General features: G+C 40.3%; 1 protein-coding gene across 2 annotated transcripts in view; it reads left to right on the forward strand.

Annotated features, from left to right (window-relative positions):
* The window catches only part of LOC121671404 (amyloid beta precursor protein binding family B member 1 interacting protein), a 65,902-nt gene that overhangs the window by 33,594 nt on the left and 7,606 nt on the right, over positions 1-24,702 (forward strand). For both annotated transcript variants that reach the window (XM_042043004.1, XM_042043005.1), the window contains exons 8-12: positions 5,054-5,128; positions 6,235-6,378; positions 9,784-9,894; positions 22,452-22,550; positions 23,462-23,579. In XM_042043004.1, coding sequence (XP_041898938.1) covers positions 5,054-5,128; positions 6,235-6,378; positions 9,784-9,894; positions 22,452-22,550; positions 23,462-23,579 — 547 coding nt within the window. The remainder of the gene's footprint in view (positions 1-5,053; positions 5,129-6,234; positions 6,379-9,783; positions 9,895-22,451; positions 22,551-23,461; positions 23,580-24,702) is intronic.

Raw genomic sequence — 24,702 nt, forward strand, 5'->3', positions numbered from 1 at the left:
CCAGGTGTCTACAGTTTATTCTTTGATGAATTAGTGATACATAATTTTCATTACAGAGATTTGACACAATTAAGTGCTTTAAAAAAATCTTTAAAAGATTGGCAGATGCCTTCCTAAAACAAGTGGACCTCAGGAGAAGGTCTGTGACCTGTGCCAGTGTTTATTGTTTCTTTCTGTGAACTTTTCTAAGGGGGAATTGAGGTTCAGAAATGCAGGATTTATTCTGTATGTGCTGGCAGTATGATGCTCAGTTAATGCCAGTGGCTCTTCTTGAAGATTGTCATTCTTGTCATGCAGCACTTGGTAGTATTTTTCTGCAGCTTTGTTTCTGAAATATTTTTAAAAGTGTTTGGAATACCTGTTAGAAAAAGCTTCTGCAAAAATTCTCAGGTGTCCCCCTCACCATGAAGACAGGCACACTTTTGTCCTCTGCTCACTGTGGTATAATAGACCCTGCAGGGAACTTGCAGTAAGACTGTTCCATGAATGCCATCAGTGACTCATCTGCAGAGAGGGAGAATCACAAGTCTGTGACTAAAGAGTGAAACAAAAATACATACTGTTACATGGGCAAATAAGGAGAACCTTTATAACATTGGAAAGGTGATGCTTTGTCATATGGTTGAGTGATGCTGGTTTTCTCCTGAAAGGAAAGGTTTTCAGGTCTCAACACGTCTTTTCAAAAGACTCAAAGAATAATTCTCAGCCAAAGGATACTCTAAAAGGAAGAAAAATGAAGGAAAATGGTTGTTTTTAAGGTGTAGCTGAATCTAAACTCCTTGCTGTAAATGCTGGTCATACTCCTAGAACACTGTATTTTACTTCTGTTTGCATGAACTTCAATTTCCTGTGTTTTTCTTTTGATAAAATCAAACAGTCAAGGCAATGCCACCTGCACGTGCGTGCATTTGTTTGTTTTATTGTTATTGGATGGTATATATGAAAGTTATTGAAAGTCTGTACAGTGAGTAGTTTGTGCTTTTGCTCCCTCATATGTAAGCCAAAAGCCAGAGCTACACCTTCTAATGGAGAACTCATACACTGAATTGATTTTATTTCTTCTGAAAAGCAAGAGTTCTCAACAGTGTCAGAAGGAAGTGGAGTAGGAATTTGTAATGTCTTTCATAACAAGACAGCTATAGCTATATATATATATATCATGCTTGAATATTTATATGCTATCCACCAGGTGATACTTTTGTTTTTCACCAGCTTGGCCACATTTATGAATCAAGGTTTTCCTTTTGTCACCACTGTTACCCAGTTATGAAAACGTAAAAGGGTGTCAGGGAGCCTGGTTATTGAGTATGCTGGCAAAAGTGCAAAGAAATAGAAGGGAGAAAAGGCAGGTGTTTTTCACTGTACTCCCACTGTTTAGTAATCTTAATTTCTTTTTGGGGTTTCAAAAGAGCTTTGTCTTTAGCTTCATGTATTTTTCACTTTCATGATCTTCAGAGCAATTATAGGTATCTTCTAACATTTTTAATGTGCAGTTTTCTAGGGGATGCACCATGGTATGAGTTGCAGATATGACTGCGTTCTGTTTTATTTTTTCTGCACAAACCCTGCTGCATTGAGTAGCAGTTGCAATGATCTGAAATGAGATGTGAGCTGGCCAGTTCTTGTCTCATATTTTTTGCAGGTTGGATGAGCATAAGCAGGCAGCCCATTGCTCAAAGAAGGTAGTCATGAATATGAAGCAGCTGCCTTGTTTTATGCACACTGTCTGACCTGTGCTGTTGTGGATTTTTCAGATCTTCTGGAAAATCAGTTTCAAGAGCTTGAAAGCAAAAATACAACCTAAGTGTAAGAGGAAGCAGAGGGAGTATGCTGTCTTGGAGCACCTGTTTTTTTGCTATGTACTGACAAGTATTTGCTGCTGCATTCCCACTTGGATGGGTCTGTGTATGGAAAAAAGTGAAAGGTGTGAGAGAGGCGCTATTTCTAAATGAAAATTCTCTTTTTGAATATAGAGAAATAAGCACCAATCAGAGAGTTTGATAGTGCAGTAGTTAAGGCTACTGTTTCTACCACGATCCAGGTTTGCTTTGCTTACATGCCAACATAGATGTTCTTGGAAACTACTGAAAATGCTTTCTGTCTTCCACTGTTTGAGGGTTATACAGTGCAGAGAGATACAGCCTGATATTTTTTTTAACCTGCCTTTCCACACAAAAGGAGATGGCTGTATCCCTAAGTGGAAAGGTTGTATGCATAAACTTGTCTTTTGAATGTAAGAAACAGTTAATTCTCAAATCTGTAGATATTTGTAGAAAGCCGCCCTGTAGCTACGTCTTGTCTCATTAATGACCTGACATCCCAAACCAAACATGCGTTTCCCAGTGGTGTCCTCAGAGAGGAAAGAGCTTGCCTTTTATCATGACCTCTGACTACTGGACTTGAAATGACCTCTTCTGGACACATGTGGTTTGCCTCCCCTAGGACAAATGCTTCCGATCAAAAATAGAAGACCACACAGTGATAAAACAAGTACAATGTACAGTCTGTTCCCCAGGTTTTTGGCCACTGACAAATAATAAGTACCACGTACTTCCAGATTTCAGAACAGAGACATAAAGGAAGTAATCAGTAATAAATGAAGTATGTGTCGACAGGTGAAAGATGACAGTGTACATCTGTGTAACATTGGGTTAGGTGACAGAGCCCCGTTTTCCTAATGAAAAAGCTGTGGCATTAGAGATCCAGCATGGATATCCTTACAAGCTTTCTCTTTTTACTACTGATTGTGTCAGTACAGGGTGGTCTGGGCTTCTGCTAAATAAATGCCAGATGCCTGAATGTGAATCAGTTGTAATCAGAGGAGCTTTGTTTTCATATTATCGATCCACAGAAGGCTGACTGAGTCAGATGGATGCTCTCCCCACTAGTAGTGATGAGCCAAGCCTTGTTGAGACAGTGATAAGGTGTACTTACCTTGGTAAATCTTCATTGTGTATTTTAGGGGTTGTATTATGTCTTTTAAATGATCTAGAGAAGAAGCCTTACAGCTTGCATGTCCCTCTACTTTCCAAATCCATCCCAGGGTCTGGAGGCCCAGCCCAGCCTGACAGTGCCCTCTGAGGTTTCAGGGCTGCAATAATGCTGCCTGTCAAGAAGAGCTGTTGCATGTGCACAGAGCACTGAGCTGCAGCTGCTCAGAGCAGTATCTTTTTTTCAGAGGCATTGTCACTCAGATCTATGGTTCTGGACTACATAGGCAGGCATCGCTCTCGGGATTGTACTGAGAACACACTTTTAAGTGGGTTTTGTTTTGAGCTGATTTGGATTTTTTTCGACTCTGAATATTGTCTTTAGATTTAGCTGCAAAGCTGTGGTCCTTAGTGTTTGCTTACCTTCAGCTGTGGACTAAAAATATGTCGAGGCAGTCTGAAGCCAGGTGCATTTCCTCGGGTAACTGTCTATTGTATTGAACATTAAAGTTTCTCATACCATAGACATGGTATCAGCATAGGCCAAATTGCAGGTGTCTGCATTTCTGAACTCCCCTGCCTGACTTAATGTGAACTTTTAAGAAAGTGGTTTTTAAAGAACTGGTTTTGAGATCCAGACCTCTTCTGCTTCCTCTCCTGGTGCCCCTCCAAAAACGGTCTGCTCTGAGGCTTGCATTCTGGCAGACAGCTGTTCACAGCACTGCTTGGAAAAGAAGATGTGGTTGTGTGGAAGAGCAGGGTTTCACTTCAGATAAATTGCATTGCTGTAAATGTGGTCTGCTGGCAGGGCAGATTTCCTGTGAGTTTCTTTCTTTGTTATACTGTGGCAACAGTGTGTTCCTTCATTTACACACTTCTTACTTGTATTTTGGTAATGTTTGCATTTATGTTGCGGTTTAGGTGTTAAGGCATGTAAATATGTTGTCATTTTCTCATAGTCTTGAGGCATGAAAAAATAGAGATGAAAAATCAGACAAACTGCAAAATTACAAATCATAAGAACTCTTGAGTGTTACCACTCTGGCCTCAAGGCCACGGATCCAAGTGCTGCTTGATGCAGCCATCCTTGATCTCACTGCTTCCTTCACACCCAGCTGCCTTACAGTCTGCACGCAGCTGGCTCTGCTTGTCTGGTCCTGCTTGCTGTGAAGCAAAGCCACTGCACATGCTCCAGCACACAAGTCCTAGCATCCTTCCCACTTGTGAGAACTTGCACATATGTCCAAGTGCTGTCCTTCTGTCCCTGTGTACAATGCGGATGGATGCAGACTGGTTATTGCTGTTTAACAGTGGGTGAACTTGTTTTGATGGGTGAGCATGTCCTTGAGGCACTGTGGTTCCTTGTTTGTGGGGCAGGCAGGCACCGGGTCCTCTGAGGGCAGCTGCAGCTTCACAGCCCTCTGGCACAGAAACAGAGGAGTGCAGGCTTTACTTTCAGTAGGCTGGAGCATGTGTGCCAAGATATATCATGGTGATAATTTCTTCAGATTTATTCTAGATTTTTGAACAGTTTCTTCACGGCATAAAAGTACTTTGAAGAGCGTGATGGGGTACAAAAGTAGAAACTTTGGATAAAGGCTTTGGCATATAAGCACTTCAACTAAAAATTAAGAGCTGAGTTATATCCAGAGTCCAAGATATGAGGCAAGCAATTTACTAAATTGGGTTGTAGGGAAAATGCTTTCTAGCCTTTTGATACTACATTGTATTCATTGTATATCAGCATGCAATCAATGTTAGATTCTCTACCTAATAAAACCTGTAACAATATAGGAAGCAGTGAAAATTGGAATGCTAAAACCCAAACCCATTGATCCAGACAAACAGCCAAAAACATAAGCCACAGGTTTTAATTTTTGGAGGCTATATATACATGGGCAAAAATAATCTTGTGTTACTTTTGAATTATATTCAGAATAAATAATTAAAATTCATGATTAAACTTTCCTGTAAGAAGAGTCCATAAGCATATGTCTCTTGCACCTGCTGATTGGGTACTCAGTATTGAAAGACTCAGTAACTATTGAGTGAGTTTGTAGCAATCTAGTTAATTGTATTGCTGGCTTTATAATGAACATGAATTTCTTTTGTGTCTTTATCAGAATTTCTACCTGGCAAACAAAGGGAAGAAAGAAAGCAAAGAAATGAATGATAAAAACAAAGAGGCTTTGCTGGAGGTAAGCCAACTTACTAGGCTGAGGATGCAAATGTCGCCAAAACTCTGCCATCATCAGCATTTAGTTCTTTGTGGGAAATAGTGTAACAGGAAGTTCTGTGATCACTGGTGTCTTTGTATCTCAGGTTTAATATGTCAACTTTCTTCTGCATCTGCTGCTCCTCATTAAAAATGCAGATTGTTCACTCTTAGGCCAGCCCTTGGGACTTTTTATTGTTAGTAAGGTTGATGAGTACCGAACAATTATCTTTAGGTTAGAAGTGGATTTACTTCTCAACGTATTAGCTGTACTACAATAGAAAAAGACCCATTCACTTTTCCAGAAAGTCTGTTTAATCTCTTGCCTTTCCTGCTCAAGTATTGCTTCAGATGTATGCTTGAAAGAGAAAAATCCAGAGCTATGTGAAAGAAAAGATTACCACAGTTCTTCAGCCAAGCAGTTTGGTAAAAGTTCACAAAGGAAATACTTTTCTCAGGTGACTGAGGAGGACTCACATTTCAAAATTAGTGCATCTCATGAAGGCACCAAATGTTAACCAGCAGAAGTTGTGGTGAATTCTGAATGAAAACATTAAGTGATAAGTGGGTTGGCATTAAAAATTACCCAACAGTGGGTCCTCCAAGCAAGCAATTAGTATATCTGATTAAACAGTGTTTTAAATGCTAGCATGTATTTCAAAGTGAAGGCAGAGACTGAGCTGTTTTTAGAGCTCTGAGAAGTCTCTAAAGAACCTCTCTACCCAAGTATTTCTCTACAGAACCTATAAATACTGCAGTGGAGAAGAAACACAACAACCAGCCACTCTGTCCTATAGCCTTCACTGAGCACATCTGTGTCTAGTTAAAAGTCTTTTTAGGTTTTTGCTTGACCCTAAAAGGTGGAGGTTTTGCAACCCTTCTTTATCAGTGTGAGCACCAACATTAGCTTGGAAAAGTTTCCGTTGCCTGTCTAAGGTGTTCATCTCCCTAGTAGCTGCATTCCCTATGTTCATATGTTCACTGTCACAAGAAATGTCTTTCTTTTTCAAGGGAGCATTTTTCTGCTATGTATTGATAGGATTGTGCTTAAATGGATTTATTTTGTGCATTATTATTCTTGTTGCACAGGAAAGCTTCTGTGGGACATCTGTCATTGTGCCAGAGCTTGAAGGGGCCCTTTATTTAAAAGAAGATGGAAAAAAGTCCTGGAAGAGGCGTTATTTTCTTCTACGAGCTTCTGGAATTTATTATGTACCCAAAGGAAAAACCAAGGTCAGGAAGCCAGATAATCCTTTTAGCAATAAAACAATTCATGGAGGTGAAAGTATAGAACTCCCAAGGTGACATTTGAAGAGCACAGTCTGGTGCATCTGAGAGGGTTGAGGTTTCCATGGTTCAACTTTGACTACACCAGTTGTGCAAATACTAGAGTGTAGTCACTGAATCCTGTCACATTTCTCTCCTTTTGATTTCTAGGGACAGATAAAAGCATTAATAAAATAGTGCTCCTCCGGGAAGCAGGAGGGTAAAGAAAAACAGCATTGCGCCTGTCAGCTGGTGGTGTGCTGCCAAAATGCTTCACTCTTACATGAGTTCCCTGTGAAAGTATGTCTAAAAAAGTTGTCAAGTAAACCAATTTCTTGTCACAAAAAAGGTAGAATTTTACTTTGTTTTATACTGACTTTCTGCACTAGTAACCAGCATAGGAAATGCTGTACTTTTTTAATACAGTGATCTGTACCTAGAGAATGTGTTGTGCCTTTTATGGCTTTTTAAGAGGCCCTTTGTGTAGGAAGAAGTGAGACAGAAGCATCTACCTGGCTGAATCACATTCCCTGACATTTAGTATTACAAGATATTTAAAGAGTCTGAACAGCCAGCACTGGATGTATTGCACATAAGGGCAGCTGACTTTTCATTTCCACAGTGATGAGGTAGAACGGTGGATTCTGGGACTGGTGGTTATTTTTTTGTGTTCTGAAAACCATTTCTGTTACCATTTGCAGCTGTGATAATGCTTTGTATTTAGAAATGCTGCTGCTGCTGGTGAGCTTTACTGTTGTGCTTTGTAACTTAAATTTTCTGGTATTTCCTGACTAAATTACAAAGGAAAAAAAGATTTATCTTGCAAAGGAATGTTGTGCTGCTGCTCCAGTGACCTGTGTTTATAATCAAACGACAGTGAAATACAGATCACCTTGCTGCTTTCACAGCAATTTATTTTGACTTTACCTGACCCTGAGATAATGGCTTTCATGCCTCAAATCAGGTTGTACACACAACATCCTATCAATTAGGATCTAGAATGCTATTTAGAAGGCACTTAAGGTGGAAAAAGTGTGAGAACAGTCAAATGCCAAGTCCATCTTTGACATTTCCTTGTAGCACACCTCCAACAGTGACCAGTAAGTACAGTGCCAAAGCAAGGCAAGCATGTCCTGATAGTTACTCAGCCTTTTTTCATCACCCAGTGATACCTTTTTCAGTGACCTTTCATCATAGTGAAAATGAGGAAAGTGCTTTCTTTTTTCAAGTGATAGGCTGTAAACATAGGCTCAGATGGAGCCACATTGTCCCCTTCCTAAACAGCTGTTTAACACTTTACTGCCTGTTTGTCATTACAGCCTGTGTAACAGCCTATGTACCTCCCTGCCTATAACTGAGCCATTTTTAGGAACTGTGTGAGTGCTTTAAAACCACTATATTACCACCATGAATCTAGTTCTGTAGGAGATAGTCACAACTCTTTAAAATGGTAACACAGTCAACTGTTTGCTCCTGCATCTGTAACAGCCTTCAGCAAAAGGATGCCTATGTCCATGCTTTAGCCATTCCAGAGAAGGTCAAGTCTCTTATCTCAAATCTCTGCTTAATGGTGATCTAAGTGATACACTGAACAGCTGAGGATCAGGTACATGTGTCTGTTGTGGAGACAGTAATCTCTGGGACATGAGCAGGATGCATTGAGAGTGTTAAACATCTTAAAGCACTGCAGTAGAATTCAGTAGAGCTCTTCAGTTAAAACCCTTAAATTACGAGAGTTCATCCCTTGTCTCAGGGTGGGATGAAAAGTGCGCGTGCACCTTGCACATCTTTCAGTTGTGGATAGAGTCATTCCTTCTTGAGGTACAGAAACAAACAGTTGGCAGACAACAGTATCTTCAGCTGCTGCAGCTGTTTTAAAATTTATCATATGTATTTGTGTTTTCACCTATTACAAAACAGTAAAGAAGTCTGGCATGCCTTTGGCACTTTGTGCTGGCTGTAAAATACATAGCAAAGGTGAAAATACAGGGGGACGTTCAGATTATTTTACATACATGCTTGTGGTGGTTTCTGTTGTTTCAGGGTGATTTGTTAACAAACCAGCAGCAGTCAGCACTGCTGTCTTAATTTCTTTCTTCAGTATTGCTCTACTTACATCCCATTCAAAAACGTGCTGTTAATGGACAGGGTCACTAAACAAAAGCCTCAGAATTACAGATAATTTAAAAAATCTATTTCTGTTAATTGTGTTGCTTTGTCACGTTAACATTGCTGTCATGTTGACATTGCACAAATACTCCTGATAAGCACCTTTGTCCCTTGCATAAAAATCTGTTCCTTAGAAGATAATAACAACTGCATTCCTATTGGTCTTAATCACTATTGCCTGGTTCCTAAATGAAAGGAACAATTCATTATACTGCATGGATTTGAGCACATTTAGGAACTTTAAAATGTTTGAAAAACCAAGGTCCACACACTCGCTGACATAATCTCTGGCATCATCAGCCGCACTGGAGACAGAGAGAGAGAGAGAAGCTGTCTACATCCAGTAGGAAGTGTTTCCCCACAAATCTTACTTGCAAACTCAATTTGTAAATAAAGCCAACTCAAGGGTATATTGTAATGAAAATATCATTAAGAACAAGAACAGCAGACAAAAACCATCATATGCATATTATATCATACCCCCATATCATATTATACCCCATTCTTAGGGGTAGAGGGGGCTTGTGGTTTGTGGTTTTCTTTTTCCTTTTTTCCCCCACGATTTCCTGATTTCTCAGTTTAGCCAGCAGTGACCATGTGAAATGGCTACTTTTGCATTTCAGATTGCAAAAGTTACTGTATGCAGAATTCTTAACCGAGAAACACACCAGCAACAGAAACCTTGTTACTTTAGCAATATATTGTGAACAAGCAAATATGATAAACAGAAATGGAATGATGCCAGGAAATTTGAGAAAATTCAAAGCAAAACAGATTAAATATGCTTATTTCCTGATGAGTGTTTGTTTGTTACATGTACGAAAGAAAAACAATCTCCAAAAGCAGTCTAGAAAAACTCCACTCAGAGTTTTTAGGGTGTGGTTTCCTACTATGGTGTTCTCTTTGGTCATATTAGACAAAAGCTAAAATCTCCACACAAAGCAATGAAGCACAGCAAAACCAGAACAAGAGCAAAACGTTGAACTCTGTTATAGATTATTCATAATATGTACTGACCCCCTTCCAATTTTTATTTTAAGAAAGCAGACACTTAAAATTAATCTTTGTTTTTTCAGTCAGCTTCCTAGGAGTTACAGAAATAAAAATCGTTGGCCTTCATGTACTTGAAAAAGGTCATATTAGTGAGTTTCACATCAAAATTCAATTTGTTCTAGCAATGATGGGCTTGGTTTTCCTTCGTAGACATCACGGGATCTGGCATGCTTCCTTCAGTTTGAGAACGTGAACGTGTATTATGGTTATCAACACAAAGTGAAATATAAGGCACCTACAGATCACTGCTTTGTCTTAAAGGTAATGTGCATGAAAAATAAGTTCTGCAAATGTCACACAGTTTCTTTTATATGTAAACATGTTTAAGTTTGAAGCTCCAAGGATCCTGATGAGGTAGAATAACTCTTGCAAAATCATGTTTAATTTCTTCTTTGTTTCATTGATATCAGCAACATACATTTAGAACCTTAATTTTATTACTGATAGTCCTATGATATATGTCTACCATGCATCTATAAAGTTGTCTTCAAAACAGGGTTGAATATGCTGACTGTTCAGGTGACTGGACATGACTGGGCAGATGACACCCAGGGTGGATAATGAGAAATCTGGCAGTCCCTAATTTTGATGTTATGACCACTATGGATTATACACTAAAAAGCATGTTTACTTTTTTTGCGGTGTAGTCATACCTGTTGAGGAGTTTGTTGAACTGAGATGCAAAATTATGCAGGAATAGGCATCTCGTTTGTCATATCTTATTACACTGCTGTTTATGTCAGGAAGGCAAAATACATTGCTCATCCACTCATGAAAATCAGTGCTTGCTCTTGAATAAGTATCTCATTGCTGCCTCTCCAGGTAATAGCACTGCAAATAGGCTGGGAATTCTGCATTCCTCTTAGGAAAGGAAAAGAAGCCCATGCTTTTCACCTAGTTCGGATAGCAGAAATGAAGGTTTGAAGTTGCAGTAATTTGGCCTTGCTTGCTATCTGTTGTATCAGTGTGTACAAGACAGAAGATAATCTTGGTGCTGCTTTTCTTTTTAAAGGCGTGCAGTGCAAACAAAGTATTAGAAAACACTGTCTCTTGCCATCTCAGAAAAAAGAGTACAGGAAACATTCACATCAGAGGTCACTTATAGTACCACATTTCTGACTGTAGTTGCACACTCAAAGCACTTTTTTATTCAGTTCCAAAATGTCTGCTAGCCTAATTTACATATGGCCAAGCAGAAGTGGTTTCTAGACACAGATTTATTTTCTGAAACAGATGTATCTAATTAACACAGATGAATAGTTTTATTACTATACTCATCCACAAGACACTCTGCAAGAAACACAGGTGAGCTTTCAGAAGTTAACAGGTAAGCATTGCTTCTGAAAAGTAAAACCTCTAATGAGCAAAAAAGGAAAAGGGGAGCTGATGTAACAAGTAAGGGAAAATTGATTTTCTAAACTGATGACTGGTCTAAGAACTATCTGACTAATTTAGTAACAGTTACATTGTGTTCAGATGAAAATAAAAGCATGATTTTTGAATGTATGTAGCAAGGTGTCTAACTGTTCGCAATAGTTAGCTATACTTTCTGGACTTACTGCCATCTTTTCTGAAAAGAGGTATGCTATTTACACTAGCAAAAAGTCACACCTCAGCTGAAATTCTTCCTTTATTTCATGTTGACGTTAGCGCTGTACCTTCCATGTGAAATGGGAAGAACAAGATCAGAAGCTCACATGGGAAAGCTTTATGGAGTAATAGGTTTATAAATGTATGAAAACTACTTAGCAAAACTGTTTGCTCTGATGCTTCTAAAATGTGTTGCAGTACACTAGAATAAACATTGTATCAATAATTATTTCTGAATGTAACTTAGTGATGAATAGATTATGTTACACTGCTTGTTTTTCATTTTAATTACTACAAATCATCATTTGGTAGATTCTTTACCCACTCAGTTTCAGAGATGGCTTTTTTTAATGGCTGACCTGCAGTGGCTGGAGCTGGTCAGGAAGTATGGGCAGATATTGTTATCTCCATATCTTCTGTTGTTTCAAAAGTGAAAGTCTCCCACTTAGGGTGGCTTTCTGAGGGTGGTGCAGTGGAGAGTTTAACATTTATTATAATTTCTGTACATTAATTTGAATTCTATACATAAATAGAGTATTAATTCTACTTTTTGAAGTCATGGTTCTGAAATGAGTTCTCTTATATCCTCATCTTACCTTTAGATGTTGGAGCTGAGGAGGTAATACATCTTGAGATCTGTGGGCTGAGGGAAAGAGCAAAGTTAAATGTCAGTTTCTCTGATTGGATCCTTGGTGACACAAAAGTGTGTGGACAGTAACGTAGAGCCATTTATCACACTTAGTCACATTTTCTTCCTGTCTGGTTTTATCTGGAAGTCTCCCAGAAGAAAATATCTCTCTTGCTGGGAAACACTTGTCCTGACATGTCAAAGGAAAACAAACCATCATTCTTGAGATATTTCTCATCCTGACGTATTTTGAAAATGAAGTCCTCAAGAAGAAATAACAGTACATTTGCAGACAGGTGCAGTGAGCAAAAGGCAGTGGATTTAATGGGTAAACATTTGGTTTTATTACACTGGAAGCCTAGTAATTTTGAAGGAATTTGGATGCCCAGTTCAGTCCAAGCCAGTTGGAAATTTCTTCACAGCCTAGGCTCTCCTGTGTCTTCCCAGCTCTTCCATTCCTCTATGAGTGCCTTGCCACAGAGGGCAGTATAAGATTATCTGCCTTACAACAAATAGTGGAAGGTAATTGGAAGAGTAGCAGCTATAGCCCATACTAACTGTTCAGTGAGGTGGCTGTAAAGCAAAGAAAATATTTTGAGGGAAGCTGTTAGTCTGCAAGCTCGTATTAGCTCCAGCAAGCTGTAATGCCACTTGGCAAGTTTTTGAATAGCATACCACTACTTTTTTTAAAGAATTGTTGCTTTCTGAGGACCCCTTAGGAACTGCTGTGTCAAAACAGTGAGCAGTCATCAGCTAAGTTACTTGCTCTGCTTTGTTTCAAACATAGCAAAAGAACCTGTCCAGCTCAGAGGCAAGAGACCAGCTTATACTTTATAGTGCAGGAGAAATGCAATGGCATAGCAGCTTCACCAGTACCTTGCTTCTGTGCTAGGTGGAAAATCCTGCTGAATTCAGAACCATGTTTTCCCAGCCTTTGAGCACTAAGTTGAAAAAATACCATATTTATTTCTGACTGGCTGAGTTGTTGGCATCCTTAATTCAAGATCAGGGACATGCCGGTTGTTCATTCAAATGACAGCAAATGGCCAGTGAGGGTAGGCTGGTTTGGAGTTGAATATGGCCTCAGACTTGAAGGAGGTGTCCTTTCTTTTCCTCCAGTCCCCAGTTGTATGATGAGCCTTCTAAACAAATCAGTAGGCTAAACCCAGTAACATTTGTTCCTGCTTCGAAGGTCTTGTCTCATATTAGCAGGGAGAAAAGAGAAAACATTTCCTTTTGCCTCCCTCCAGCCTTGGTCATCTTCATGGTGTGTCTTTATGGAGGGAAGAGCACTCAAGGAATGTTACAAGAATGAGCAGAACATTCCTGCCATTTTTATATCTATGTTCCAGGCATTGGCAAGAATGTAAAGAGAATGTAAACACTGTGACTAATGTTAACCACAACCCTGGTGACCTGGTTTTAGCCAGAACAACGAGATTTTTCGGGTTGTCTGACACAGCCCTGAATAATATGGGTGTTTCCTCAAAGTCTTCATGACATTTCTTCTAATGTTGTTTCACTTCAAGCTCTCTAAATGAGATGTGGGCTTTTTCTCCAGTTTTTTCTCCTAGGCTACAGTCAGGTATGGGGCTTGCAGAGACAGCAACCCTTTGGTCCTAGGGCCTGTCCCAGCTAACATGCATCCAGTCACCAGGAGCTGGCAGCTCCCTCTGTCCTGTTTCTTTTTTAATGTAGGTGTTTCATTTCCGCTTCAGTGATCCTATCAGGGTTATGTAGCTAATGCTGGCTTGGGTACTGGTGTTAGTATAGCAACAACAAGATCATGCACATAAGTATCATGCAGGTTGCTTTGATACTTATCCTGAAGCTGTGGTGGGTTTTGCAGCCTGTGATATTGGATCTGCACCTAAACTAGCTCAAATATAAATATTTTGTCTGCAGGTCCATCCTGTAGGGTATGCCTCTTACAGCTAGAGAAGCACGACATGCTGTGAGTGCTCCTTGTGCATCATTTGTTCCCATTATTTCAGTACCCCACTGTATATACTTTGCCTCAGGACAAAAATGGGCTGTGCTTTGCTTATTTGTTAATAATCAAGACACTGAGGAGATAATGGGCAAAAGGGTGGGGTGCCAGAAACAATTAAACATCACAGTGTTCACTAGCAAAAGAGAGAGCATTTTGCTGAGCTTATTCAGAAGTTTCCTTTCAGGATGATTCAGGAGACAACTGCAATAACAGAACAAAGCAGCTACTTCCTCATATCAGGCAGCAGAAAGCCCAGCTGTGACCAACCAGAAAGAGCACAGCTGGCTGGTTGGTGTCTGAGAGCAGGGTCACCTTTAGCTGTGCCTGTGCAGCAGACCAGGGCCGATATGGCTGGGTCCTGAGGACAGGAATGCAGCCTGGCACAGAGACTCTGATGGACTTGGCTTTCAGGAATCCTTAGGCTTTGGGGCAACTATAAAACTTGAAGAACTGTTTTATTTTCCAGTGGCTACTTGGTCTGTGCTGACCTCTAACCTTCTTAAATGCACTTTTTCTTTACCACTGCTAAACAAGCCTTCCTCCCTCAAAGGACATTCCACATTTCAAAACCCAGAAACAATGAAAAGAACCCTCAGCATATTAAAAACAGAGCCTCTGAGTATAAGAAATACTTTTTGGACATCTTCTCCTGTAAACATGCAGACTTTTCCTATCTTGTGCTCAGCCTAAGTCTAATGCTTACATAAATTTAAAGATCCCACTTCTCTCTTTGACATCAGGCAAAGTGAGTCTTTTCCTAATAGAGACCGAGAGGAGAAGAGAGGAGAGGAGAGGAGAGGAGAGGAGAGGAGAGGAGAGGAGAGGAGAGGAGAGGAGAGGAGAGGAGAGGAGAGGGAGCCAAGTTTGAAAAAAGATCCTCACTCAAACCTGCCTCTGTCAAGTTCAGATGTGTCACTGTTCCCAGCAGAGTTGGCAGGAGAGGGTCGAAGCACAGCTCTCCCTGCCACCCTGCACAGAGTGCTGGCCACTCCTGGGAGAGCAGTGGTGAGGGAATCAAATTCTCTCCCCTTTCCAGCAAAAATATATTCACACACTGCACACAGCAAATAGGAGTGGTTGGGTTCCTCAGAGCCACCTTTGCATTTACAAATACATGTTTTTATATCTAGATTCCCTGCAAATTTTCTCATTCACCATCTGCTATGTTATATGGGAAATGCTGTAGAAATGAATAAGACCTTTCATGATTTATTTAATATTCTGAAACTGGAAGTCTACAAAAATAAGGTATTTCACCAGGAAGGAAGGGATCTGTCCATCATGCTAGCAACAGCATCTATTGCACTGAGCAGAAATTGTGAATGTAATGCTTATTTTGTGGATTGTCTCTGTGCGTGCATGCGCACGCATGCTCGTCCAGGAGCTGATTTTGTCACACCATGTGGAGAAATCTTTCAGAGCAGACAAATAGCAAGGTAATCTATATGCAAATTTGCTGGTTTAGTCAGTCTGATGTGCCTGTGACAAAGAGTGGATTTAATTATAGTTTATTGGTGCTGGTTATGCTTGAGTAATCTGGAGGTAATGGTGCATAATGCTGAATTAATCTAGGATGAAAAAAATTGGTTTCCTGGGGATAAACTGAGACAAAGGCAAATCATCCTCTATTTCTACAGCTGGGTACATTTTCCTGTGCAGTCAAAACAGTTAAGTTTTCCTGGCATCATTTGGCACCATGATTTAAAAAAAAAATTCTAATGATCCAAAGAATTTTGGAAGTAAATTTTCAAAAGAATAGCTTGTTTGCAATAGCAGCATCATTCTAGCAGGTAATTTGGTATTTAGCTGCTTCTCTCCTGATTCCCTCCTCCCTCACCCAGTGTGCTCCGTGCAGACTGAGTCATGTACGTAATGCATTCAACACAAAGGCAGCTAAAAAGGTAGAAGGTGAGAATTAGCAGTGTTTGAGATAGAAAACACTATGAATAACAGCTATGTAGAACAAATGGCTAGTGCAGGAAACAAGGATAGAAAACAGGAGATTTTTCATTTCTTTATGTGAAAGATTTGGAAATTGTGTTAGTATGAGTGCTTCAGGTAAGTGTTTCAGAGTAAAATTCATTGCTAGATAAACTGAGAAAGCAAAAGTAGAAATATTTTTTATTGCAGAACACTTCCAGCTGCGTGGGTTTACAGTCATGTACATGCACAGTTTTGCTAGATTAATGTATAAACAGTGGGGAGAACAAAGAGAATGGACAGGGAGAAATTGAATATGATAGCTTTGGAAAATACTACTTCCTGCATAAAGCAGACCTCTTTAGTTACAATGGCTGTTACATATATTTTTAATGACCTAAAAATTTTGCCTCAGGTCATAAGAGAAACATAGGTCAAAAGAATAATTTCCTTATAATAGGGCAATTACTCTTTTATTCATGGAGTTCACACATCTTCAAAAGATCAGTTAAGCATGATCATCTTCACGCAAGGAGTGCATAGCATCAGAATTTGACCACGATGAATGGTAGATTGCAAATCTGAACCATTTCAATGTGACTTTTGAAAGGTGCTGAGTATTAATTCTTCTTCCAGTCATGGGAGCCAGAAGAGTCTCAGCTTTTCAGAGAAGCTAGTTCAACACAGCACAAGAGCACAAGTTCGTCGGTTGTAGTTAAGGTATCCAAAAGCATTGAGCATTTTGTGAAAAGCCAAAGCTTGTGATCCAAAAGTTAGTCACTCTTTATGCTTCTGGCTATTGTTTCTGCCTCAGAGACTGAGCAATGATCCATGTATTTTGGGGCAAGGAATGCAATGAGATGCCTGAATAACTTCAGTTTACTTTTCATCTTCAGTGTTGGAAGAAGGCAAAGCAAAAGAACATGTTATTGGGATAATCTCCAATTTCATGCACACATGGCCTTCAGTCATTTGTTTTGGCAGACGCCATAGAAACCACATCATTCAGTTTCCATTTCTTCAGGTTTTCAATGTGTTTTATCTTTCTTTCCTTAGGCAAAGAGTTTACTTTATATCTGAAAATGTTATCTGTGGACAAATATTTTTTTAAACCTCTTCAGAAAACAAACTCTTTATATTCAAGTGCTTCTGCTTTTTTTTATCTCTAGACAGTTGATACTTATAGAGGAGACAGTGGGACAGGGGAGAATACTAGCTTCTGTTCCAAGCTTTTTCAGTGCTTTTCTAGGTGAAACATGGCACATCCTTTTGCAGCCTGACATTTGAGATGCTCAGATCTTAATACCTGCAAAATCAGGCTTGATGATGTGACTAATTCATCATTATTAAGAGTTTTGACATCGATAGATGAAAATTCACTGTAGTCCATATTATTTCAAAGCACTATTCCATTTTTTTTATGTGAGAAAAATTCTGTAGTCCCTTTTTACTTGCGTATTTCCACTTTTCTTTTAAACTATGACTTCTAGAGTTGTTGCTGTTTAAGCAGTTGTCTTTCATAATTCATTTTGGTGCTGCATATTTCAGAGGCAAAGGTGCTAAAGCTTTCCAGAGAAGATGTTTTCACTTTGCTGTCAGATGATTTTAATGATCTTTTCAGGGCATTATATACACCCTATAACAAAATAATTTATCCGTGTCTATATGTGAGGTGTGGCATACTGAGGTTAGTGTTATTTTGCCTTAAAGTACAGTACTTCTCACATGTGTCATGATTGATGTTAGTGACCTCTGTTAGTCTCACAGAGAGGTTATTACAGAGACTCTGAATCTAATTTAGCAAAACCAGACTTGCATATTGACTACAGCTGCTTACGTCTGTGTGCTGGACTAAACACTCCCCTGAGACACTGGAGCTGTGAAAGGAGGAAATTGGTCCACAGAGAATCATAGAATCGTTTAGGGATCTTCATACCAAGTCAGCATTTCCAGGCACTTCCAGCTGCCTAGGTTCTTCTTCGAATTGCTTATTCTGAATCACCATTTTTATGCACTATGTAGTAGATTTTTTCTGAAGTTGAGCTTGTAAAGGTCAGCATCAAGAGCAGAGACTTCTGCCATTTGTACTGCCGAAGCAATTCCACTATGATACAGCTCCTCCAAGCAAGCAAATGGTGGGGTGGGTGGGCTGTGAAAATTCTTGGCTCAACCATTTTATCTTCCTACCTAAAGTAGCATGCTTTATGCATCTAAAAACCACAAGAAGCCAGATGTCTCCATCTGAGCCCCTTACTAATAATCTTGTATACCCGTACAAGGGTATAAACCTTCAGTGCTAAGCTTGGTGTTGCTGTGTTTGTTCCTGTGGTCTGGCCTTACAGACAGCCACTGTAGGCAGCCTCTGCACTGGCAGCCTTGAACAGTCCTCTTTAGGCCTGATCCAAAGCCTGAGTGAGGTGAGTGGGATATTTCCAGTTGACCTCAGTGGGCTGTGGATCCAGTAATAAGTTAAGCTTCATGTGTCATTCATAAAGTTACATGTAGAAAGAGCCAGTGCTGCTGCTGCTGCTTCTTGGAAAAATGAGAGACAATACAGTTCTCAGCTGTAACAAAGAGATTATTCGGGGTGCCTGCATGGCTCTGAGGTGTCTGACCTTCCTTCTCAGAGCTGGAGGTTCAACAGCTTGCTAGTTTGGTCCCTAATTGACAGCATATATTTGTGACTGTGCACTTAATCACGGTTGCTGATTGGAGTAATTTAATCAAGGAATTGATTGGGGCAATTTGGAATAGGTCCCGCTGGTGAATATCAGTAGTTAAGATGGATTGCCTAGTGGAGACAATAGCCAGGAAAAGATAGGGTAAAGGGGAGCCAGTGAGTAACTCGCATGTTATCCGACAAGGGACTCTTTCACCTTGTTCACTGACAGTTCCCCCTCAACTTCTCAGGATGGTGAGTACCCCACAGTCTGAAAATATTCGTAGTCAGGGTAAGGAGTGAGGTGAGGAAACTTGCTGATGATGTTATGTTATTCAGATCATTGAGGAAAGGGCAGACTGAGGAATTCTGGAAGGCCATTATGAGGCTGAGGTTCAGTGCTCAGTAGTTGTCAGATATATAAATCAAGCATTAGGAGTGATTAGGAAAGACATAGATGATAAAACAGCAAATGTTGCTTTACCATGGCATGAGTTCCTGGTTTCTCCTCACCTGTGCAGTTCTGGTCCTCTCATGTCAAAGAGAATATATAATAAACTTGGAAAAGTATCAAGCAGGAGCAACAAGGATAAGCAAAGGTAAGAAATTACTTTGACTTGAAGAATGAGGAGACTAGAAGCCCGTAGGCTGAAAAGGAGAGACAGCTTGCCACAAGTATGATGCAGATCTCTAGGCTCAGGAGTGGAAAGGTGTGGCTAGGGGTCAGGCATTCAGTGTCTCTTCCAAACCAAAAATGTTACACAAAGCTAGCGGCAGTCAGGTTCAGAGAAGGAGGTGGTTCTTCATAGAGTGTGTGACAGACGTGCAAAAACTATTGCTAAAAGGTGTTGTGGATGCCAGATCTTCGTGCTCAATAAAAAACTGAAGAAGTACCTGAAGGAGAACCTAATTACAGAGAAACCCCGTGTGTCTCAGAAAATACCCAAAAATCATTGTAGATAAGAGAGAGTATAGAGAAGGAAGTATCATATATGCTTATCTTGTTATTTCTCTTCCCCCATTTCTGGCCGCTCTCAGAGTCCAGATACTGGGTTCAGGAACCTTTGATCTGGCACAGTACTGGTGTTCGTGTGAAACTAATACTTCCATAGGGTGCTCCAGAAGAGAGGTCTGCAGCAGCTCCTCTTGAGCACCCCAGAAGCAGATCCCAGTGACAGAGCTGTGTGTATGTGCAGCACCATTAGCTTACTTTATGCCATGACCTCCTCTGCCTTGTTATGCAGTGTGGACATTCTTCCAGATGTTTGCATGAATCATTTATTAAATGATAGAAGTCTTCTATTTTTTCTTGTAGTAAAAGCACGCAAGTAAGTGTTGTAAGTGTAAGTGTGGTGTTTAAAAATGGGGGAAATATGTAGATGCAGTGGACTTCTTGCCATGAAAAAGAAGGGGGGAAAAAAAGCTCATTTTTTTCCTTCTTGAAAGGTTTGGGTGCCATCTGCTGGGTTCAGTAGGACCTTACACACTGGAGCAAAATTGCTAGTTGCTGCAAGTTGAAAAGTGCCTGAAGAACTGAATTTGCCGAGGATTGCAGTGTCTTTGTTTGCACCTCCTGGTTCTTTTGTCTCCATTGGTGATAAAGTAACCCAGGTATATGGGATGTACTCCCACACAAAAAAGTGCCTGCTTACAGTTTCCTTTTAAAGGCACCGTTCAGGCTGAATTCTCTAATGATTTTCACTGTGTTTGGTCACCTAATGGAGAAATAGTGGAAGGAAATGAGGATTTTTGGGCTTTGTGTCCTAGCCACCTACTGTGCTAGCAGAGCCCACTCTGAGCAGCCTTCAGGCTCTCTAAGGCTGTGGGAGACAGGGACAGGCAGATGCTGGGAGCTGGAGCCGGCTGTTTGTCCAGGGGCCTGGTTACTGCCTCTGTTTGAAACGTGGCAGAGGTGTATAAAAACAAGAGACAGCCCTGTATGTTGAGCTGTGTGAAGGGGTGATGTGTGAGTGTACCAGCTGGGGGAGGGGCCATGAGGTGGGCATGGCACCTGCTCTGCAGTTAGGGCACCTGGTGACAGTGAGCTGGCACCTCTGGGCTTGTAGTGTAAGATGTCCCTAGCTCTCAAGCTCTAGTGCCCTAGAGCAAGGTAATAGAATAAGGTAGCCACAGGCACTTCCAGGGGGCTGAGATATGTACTCATTGTCCAGGGGAGATGGCCAGCTGTGTGTTTGTGGAAAAATGGCCAAGAGAGTGACCTATGTGAGCAGGTGAGTGCAGACATGCAGGGACTGTAACACGGTCACCCACAGCACTGCCTTGGGATGCATCTGTCTGTGTGAGACCTCTTAAGGTGTAATATCCCTTTAGTTTTTTCTTCCTCACAGTTATCTCCATGGTATGTTCCCTCTCACTCCATAATTTGATGATACAGGGCTTTGGCAGCAATAGTGACTTGTGTGGTCCCATCCTCTCATCCATCCCTTGCTACTCATTCTCTCCCCAAGCCACAATGTCCCTTATCCCCTTGCTGTATGTGGGTCATGCTGTGTACTTCTGCATTTAAAAATATATAAACCAAAGCTACAGCATGATGAAATGAGTTCTATTTAACCCAGACCAGTTCCGTTTTTTTTTTTTAATCAGAATATGGCCTCCTGAGCAGCTGGGTCAGCACAAGCAAGGGAAGCCTGGTGTCTGCAGTGCTGAGCAGGGAGCAAGGGACATGTGGCTGAGGAGCAAGTCCTCTGTATTTGGCTCTGCTTTTGAACCCTTGGATCACCCAGCTGTGGGCAGGGTTTGGCCTCTGCACCAGGACATCCCAGCCCACCAGCTGACATCTGTGAGGAGATGGCACCTACATGAGCCAGAGGCTGGCAGCACTCTGTGCTGTGAGGGACCTTGCCAAGTTCCCCCCATCCAGCACTGCTCTGCTTTGGGGGCTTACTGACACGTATAAACCCAGTGTCCTTGCTGCTAGGTGGAGGTGTGCTTTGAATTTTTACCTGCACAGGCTGAAAAGCAGGATGTGACAATAGTGAATCCTTGGAGCATATTTAGCTACTCTTCGTGCATTCACAATATTTCACTAACTGTGCACTTAAAATTTTTAAGAATATAGATAGAAATGAACACATAAATAAGGGATAATGAAGCCTTTTTCCTTTGCGTCCATTCTTTTCTTTCCATATCAAGAGATGGCAGTATGTTATTCCATCTGGGTTACTAAAGACTTACACCCTTCTCTGCTTTAGCAGGGAAACCAAGTTCCTTCAGAGTCTTAGAGAGAATGTTCAGTCCTAGGCAAGTAGGACGTCTGGCATTTTGGTGGTCTTGGAGTTGCAAAGGTATGTCAACACATACCCATAATACCTTGATCAGTAAAGGAAGGAGATCCTAAATTTTGTCAAAAAAAAGAAAAGGTTTAAAAATTTTACAGGTTTTTGATACAAACAAATGCAAAAGAATACTTCTGATGGTGTTGGGTTTTGAATGATTCTCTATCTAGAACATATCACAGTTTTATATATAATTTTTGCAAAAACAGCAAGAGTAAAGCAGAATAAAAATGTATAGGAAGAAAGCTAGAATTGAGCGCAAAGAAAGGCAGTCAGTTAGGAGAAAAATCTGAAAGTTTATACTTAAACAAATTTAACATACTCTTCGAAAACTAATTATGTTCAGCATTCAGTCTGGGTGCCTCACATATGACAGACCACAAAATGAGAAACAGAATTTCTTCTAGTGTTTGTGCATTGAGTGTTAAACCTTGAACCAGAGCAGTTGTAGACTTCATTGAACTCTATATCACTGTTACAATTCTGAAGCCCTTGAATTCATATTACAATGCATTTAAATGATTTTAAGCAAAAGCTGCCAATGGCAACTTGTGTATAGTTCATAATCACCATGGGTTTTATATTTTCTTATATTCTGTTTTTGCTGCCTTTTTTTTCCAAATCATCTTCATGATGTGTTTTCACAGGGTCATTGTGTGGTGCCTTCAGACCTTTGTATAGTGGTTTAATTTCTGTGTTTGTCTTATTTTATGAATTACTATCTTTCAGCACCCCCAGATTCAAAAGGAGTCACAATACATCAAGTACTTGTGCTGTGATGATAAAGCAACCCTGCATCAGTGGGTAACAGGAATAAGAATTGCCAAGGTGAGATTAAAAGTAAATTTACTTTAATATGTTTTCTGTAAAATAGGTCTTCCTCAGGTTACTGACTGTCATCACCTCAACTGGAAATGCTGTGACAAGAATGGACATTCATGCTAATTTTACCATAGAAACAAAGATCAGAAGTGCATGATGAGGATGGATTTGCTGAATGTCCCTGCACCTTAGCTATCAGTGTCTTTTTCTTATTAACACAGGAGTTCAGTAGCTATAAAACTCATATACTCATAAAACTTACTGCACAGTTATCTGGCTCAATAATAATATGCTGTGGCTAAAAATGTGCAAGCTCTGGTCAGTCCAGTGGGGACATTTTTCAGACAGTCCTACCCAAATTGTCTGTCTCACTCTGTTCAAAAAGATCCTAATTGACAGCCCATTTTTCTTTGTACAAGACATTGAGGGAGATGGATTTATACACAGCCTTGGTATTGGCTGTATTTTCCCATACAGACCCACTCCTCTTATCTGTTAGTTTGGGCTTTTTCCTGACAGTTTTGCTGCAGGGTGACATATAACAAAGGTGTGGGGTGAACATCAAATTAATGTTGTGTCTTACACTGACAGAGCTGTTTGCTCTAGAGCCTGGAATTCAGTGTCTCAAGTCTCCAGTTTGAAAATGTAATACCTGGAAAACGACTGGAAAAAGATACTTACTGAGAACAGTTGATTTTAAAGCCAAGGACTGTGTTTGGTCATGGGGATTCATGTTTTATTGTGCTGTTACAGAGATGCTTTTCACCTGGCCCTGCATGGAAAAGGGCACACTACTTGTATAAAGATACTTTTTAACAAAACTAGGTAGGAAGAAACAGGGTTAGAAAAGTTGTCCAAGAGCAAAAAAAATGTTTGGCCTATATCAAGCTCATATTACGGTTTTGATTGTTTTGCAGTATGGCAAGACTCTCTATGACAATTACAAATGTGCAGTGAAGAAAGCTGGCTTGTCCTCTCGGTGGGTGAATCAAAAAGTGATGGAACCAGCTACCCCTGCAGGATCCTCATCAGCAGGTACTGATACTGTCACAGCAGTTGAAGTCACATTTATTGTCCCCTTCTACTATGTTGCATAGTCGTTGTTCAGAAAAGCCACCCATGGATTCAGCAAGATGTCTTTTTATAGACAGGCCAGTGTAGCTTTGGTCTATGACTAAGCCCAGCAGCAGAGCTCTCACTTTACAGTTAGAACTTGGAGAATACAAAGACAGTTCACTGAAGATCAGTTTAAATCTGCATAACTTAATAAGGTATTTTTCTGTTGGCATCTGAATCCTTTATCCTCCATCTACATTTTGCAGACTGATGGTCCATGTCTTGAAACTTTCTGTTTGCCCATCTCTACACTGGCTGTGTTGGAGTTTTTCTTCCCATCAATAAAAGGGATGAGTGGGAGATTCTGAGATTGATCATTATAGAAAGATTATTACAGGGTGAGCCACTCCCTTTCCTAGCCTTTCACTGATTGCCATGGTAGCAATGTGGGTGTTAGGGCACAAGAGTAAGAAAGGATTGGGTTATTTTCTAACCTTACTTTTCCAGTAGCTTCATCATACTGCTGTTACTGATCTTACCATGATAGAAATACAACAGTGAATGATACTAGTTGTAACTTGCATGACTAATTTTAGTTTACATGCTTAAGATATGCTTTATTAGGAAGGGTATGCTGGCTAAGTACTTACTGTCTTAGGACAGGCAAAGTCAAAATCACTGTTGGCAGTTAATAATCTGACTTCTCATGTAGACAACTCAAACACCTTTCTAGGGCTTCAGTTCACCTTTTCTGAGTACATGTGAGATAGAGGGTGGTCTTCCTACTATTCCTTGGAGTTAAATCATGTTAGTAAATACACGTCTGGGATGGGGAGATGCAATAACAGACTGTTTTGAGATCAGGGAGGTTCCGGATTGGGGGGAGGGGGGTGTTTTTAAGGGCTTGTTTTACTTCTCATTATCCTGCTCTGATTTTGTTGGTAATAAATTCGCTTTATATCTCTTAAGTTGAGCCTATTTCACCCTTGATGTTTGGTGAGTGATCTCTCCTGGTCCTTATCTGAACCCATGAATCCTTACTTAAATTTTCTCTCCTCTGTCTCTCTGTTCTCTGCTGCAGAGAGGAGTGAGTGAGTGGCTT

The sequence above is a fragment of the Corvus kubaryi genome, unplaced genomic scaffold (genome assembly GCF_017639235.1).
Source record: "Corvus kubaryi isolate FWS band 111438036 unplaced genomic scaffold, C.kubaryi_AGA036_p1.0 37398, whole genome shotgun sequence".
Taxonomy (NCBI): domain Eukaryota; kingdom Metazoa; phylum Chordata; class Aves; order Passeriformes; family Corvidae; genus Corvus; species Corvus kubaryi.